Source organism: Dasypus novemcinctus, chromosome 30 (genome assembly GCF_030445035.2).
Source record: "Dasypus novemcinctus isolate mDasNov1 chromosome 30, mDasNov1.1.hap2, whole genome shotgun sequence".
In the NCBI taxonomy this organism is placed as follows: Eukaryota; Metazoa; Chordata; class Mammalia; order Cingulata; family Dasypodidae; genus Dasypus; species Dasypus novemcinctus.
Window position 1 is genome coordinate 47,395,970 of NC_080702.1, and position 4,060 is coordinate 47,400,029.

Below are 4,060 nucleotides of genomic sequence, written 5' to 3' on the forward strand. Positions count from 1 at the left end.
AAAGAAACTGCATCTTTATAATACTGAGTCTATTGTACCTTAAACCAGATTACCTCTAATCATTTAATTAATTACTTCCATCTTTTTATTGTACTAACATATGCAACTTAATATTTTCCTTTTTACTCATTTTCAAATATTCAATTTGGTAATATCAATTATATTCAGATTATTGTGCAAACATCACTAATATCCAGTACCTAAGGTTTTCTTCACAAGGTACAAAATGAGCAGTCAAAATGTTTACCAAATGCAATGAATATCTCATGATGATGGAGGAGATTGTTGCTATGGGGGGAGGAGTCGGGTGAGGGGGTGGGGGTATATGGGGACCTCATATTTTTTTAATGTAATATTAAAAAAATAAACACAAAAAATAAAAATAAAAAAATAAAAGCATAAAAATGTTTACTGATTATAATCAATTCTAAAAGAATTCTTATGGAAAGTATTGCTGTGAGAAAATGTTTAAAATTATGGACAATGATGGCAAGTTAAAAATAGCATGAAGGAGATGAAGGAGTGTTTGTTTCCCTGGTACATTCAGATAAAGGGTTCTACATATTATGTATCTATCTATTTATCTATCTATCTAATAATTAATCACTAACTTTATGAGTTTGCAAACTATAGAAGTTATGATAATTTGCTGTTTCCTGCTTGTGCCTAAATCTGCATTTCTCTGCTCTCTTTTCCAGTAGTATCATCAGCTACATGGGATCAGAAAACCAAACACATGTTTCAGAATTTATCCTCCTAGGTCTCTCAGAAGATACTGATGTGCAGCCCTTCCTCTTTGAACTGTTCTTGATTATGTACATGGTCACCTTCATTGGTAACCTGCTCATCATCCTGGCCATCATCTCAGACTCCCACCTCCACATGCCCATGTACTTCTTCCTCTCTAACTTGTCTTTTACAGATATTTGCTTCACCTCTACCACTGTCCCAAAGATGCTGCTGAACTTCCAGACAGAAAGTAAAATTATAACCTATGAAACCTGCATCATCCAGATGTACTTTTTCATGCTTTTTGGACAATTAGATAACTACCTCTTGACTGTGATGGCCTATGACCGCTTTGTGGCCATCTGTCACCCTCTGCAATACACAGTCATCATGAACCCACACCTCTGTGGCCTCCTGCTATTGGCATGCTGGTTATTGAGTGTTTTAGTGTCTCTTTTACATGGCTTAATGGTTTTGCGGCTGTCTTTTTGTACAGTTTTGGAAATCCCCCATTTTTTCTGTGAAATTAATCAGGTTGTTCAACTTGCTTGTTCTGACACCTTCCTCAATGAATTAGTGATGTATTTTGCATCTGGACTTCTGGGTGTTATTCCACTCACTGGAATCCTTTTTTCTTATTCTAAGATCGTATCCTCCATTTTGAGAATTTCAACACCTCGGGGAAAGCATAAAGCTTTTTCTACTTGTGGGTCTCACCTCTCAGTAGTGTTCTTGTTTTATGGTACATGTCTTGGGGTGTATCTTAGTTCTGCTGCTACCCAAAACTCAAGGGCAAATGCCATAGCCTCAGTGATGTACACGGTGGTCACTCCCATGCTGAACCCTTTTATCTACAGTCTTAGAAACAAGGACATAAAGCTTGCCTTAAAAAAATTGACAAACATTCTTACTATAAAAGAATTATTTGTCTCAAATGTGGAAAAATGCCCATGATTAACAGAGGTGAAACACTGAGAAATCGAAATTTAGATACTCTCATAAGTGTATAGAAAAAAAATATGTTACTTGCCTAATTTTTAGCATTCTACTTCTTTAAATTTTATTCATCAAATCCACTTCTTTCTTCTATATTTTATTTTGAATCAGGTAGTCGCTCTTATAGTGTTCTCTAGAATCAGTATTAAAGGCAGATATGGTTGCCTGAATTTTCAGAAGCAAAATAGTTAATACATGTAATTTGGTATTTATAAAATTGTCAGAGATACCAGAAGGATGAAGGTTTACTGCAGTTGCTGCCAGGGCAAAGCAACCAATTTTTTAAAAAGTATCAAATTAATTTTGTAGATACATATTGACAAACTTGTAATTCATTCAACTTGTACAATCAACTGTATTTGCTATAATCACATAATTGTGTATTTACCACTTTTATCATTATTAGAACATTTTCATTATTTCAATAATTCTAATAAAAGACAATGAAACAAGAAAATACCTCACCTCTCAATCTCTCTACATTTCCCCGACTGAATACAGCTGATGTTTCTAGTTATTCTATCCAAAGTGTGTAATCAATGGTTTTAAATAATCTCAGTGTTGTATATTCATCATCTGAAAAATTTTAGAACAATTTCACTACTCCAAAAAGGAAGACTCCACACCAATTATCATTCCTTCATCAGACTTACATAACCACTAATGTACATTCATCTTTTTAAATTGAATTATAATTACATTTTATATAAATGAAATTATACAATATATAGTACTCTGTTTCTGGTCTCCACTTATTATGATGTTTTGGCCTATTTTGTATGATATTATTATTTTGTACTGCATACTTACATTTGTACAGTGTCAAAGAAAAATGGATTTATATATGCATTTCTACTCATTCATTTCTCATAATATATTTATATTTCACATGGTAAATTTAGTTCATAATAGGGCAATCATAAAGCATTTGCCCTTTGGTGTTAGGCGTGCTTCACTCAACATAATGTCTCCAGGTTCATCCATGTTGTCATACGTTTCACAACTTCATTTATTCTTAGTGCTGCACAATATTCTATCATTTGTATAATGCACAATGTGTTTATCCGTTCATCAGTTGATGGACACCAGGGCTGTTTCCAATTTTTGGTTATTGTGAATAACACAACTAGGAACACTGATGTGCAGATATCTGTTCATTTCACTCCTGTCCATTCTTTTAGGTATATACCTAGAAGTGATTTTGCTGGGTACCATGGCAAGTCTATACTCAATTTCTGAAGGAACTGCCAAACATTCCTCTACAGTGGCTGTACGATTCTACATTCCCATCAACAGTGAATAAGTAAGTATTCTTTTCTCTCCACATCCTCTCCAACATTTACAGTTTTCCAACTTTAATAGCAGCCAGTCTAATAGCTATTAAACGATATCTCATTGTACTTCTGATTTGCATTTCCCTAATCTCTAGCGATATTAAACATTTTTTCATGGGTTTCTTTGCCATTTATATTTCTTCTCTGGAAAATTTCTTTTCAAGTTTTTTGCCCAGTTTTTGATCAGACACTTTGTCTTTATATTGTTGAGTTGCTTGATCCCCTTATATAGAATGGCTACTAAACACTTATCAGATACGTGATTTCCAAATATTTTCTCCCATTGTGATGCTTGCCTTTTCTAAATTTTGACAAAGTCTTTTGCACTTGAAAAGTGTTGAAGTTTGAGGATGCAACATTTATCTGTTTTTTTTCTTTTTATTTTGTTGCTCTTGCTTTGGGTATAAGATTTAAGAAATTACCACCTACCACAAAATCTTGAAGATGTTTTCCCAAATTTTCTTCTAGGAGTTTTATGGTTGCTATTTTTTTTAAATTATTTATTACATTATTATATTAAAAAACAAATATGAGGTCCCATTCAACCCCACCGCCCCCGCCCCCCACGCCCCCCACAGCAACACTCTCTCCCATCATCATGACACATCCATTGCACCTGGTAATTTCATCTCTGAGCATCACTGCACCCCATAGTCAATGGTCCACATCATAGCCCAGACTCCCTCACGTTCCATCCAGTGGCCCCTGGGGGGATCTACAGTGTCCTGTAATTGTCCGTGAAGCACTATCCAGGACTGACAGATGGCCCTTCTTTGGAGCTGGTGTTTCTGCGTGATGGAATTGGACTCAGAGGGGATCTCTTTTCACAAGACTTGCATGCTACTTTATTGGAATTGTAGTTGGTGCTGGGTTTAAGATATATGTAGGGGATTTGAATCTCTGGACTGATAATATGGTTGCTATTTTTATATTTAAATCCTTGATCTATTTTGAGTTAATTTTTTGTATAGGTTGTGAAATCAGGGTTTCCTTTCTTTCAT

At 34.7% G+C, this 4,060-nt stretch overlaps 1 protein-coding gene across 1 annotated transcript; it reads left to right on the forward strand.

Annotated features, from left to right (window-relative positions):
• Positions 1-714: 714 nt before the first annotated feature.
• LOC131276879 (olfactory receptor 7A10-like) lies at positions 715-1,683 on the forward strand. The gene has a single exon (XM_058290460.1). The coding sequence runs from the start codon at positions 715-717 to the stop codon at positions 1,681-1,683; it is 969 nt and encodes a 322-aa protein (XP_058146443.1).
• The last annotated feature ends 2,377 nt before the right edge of the window (positions 1,684-4,060 follow it).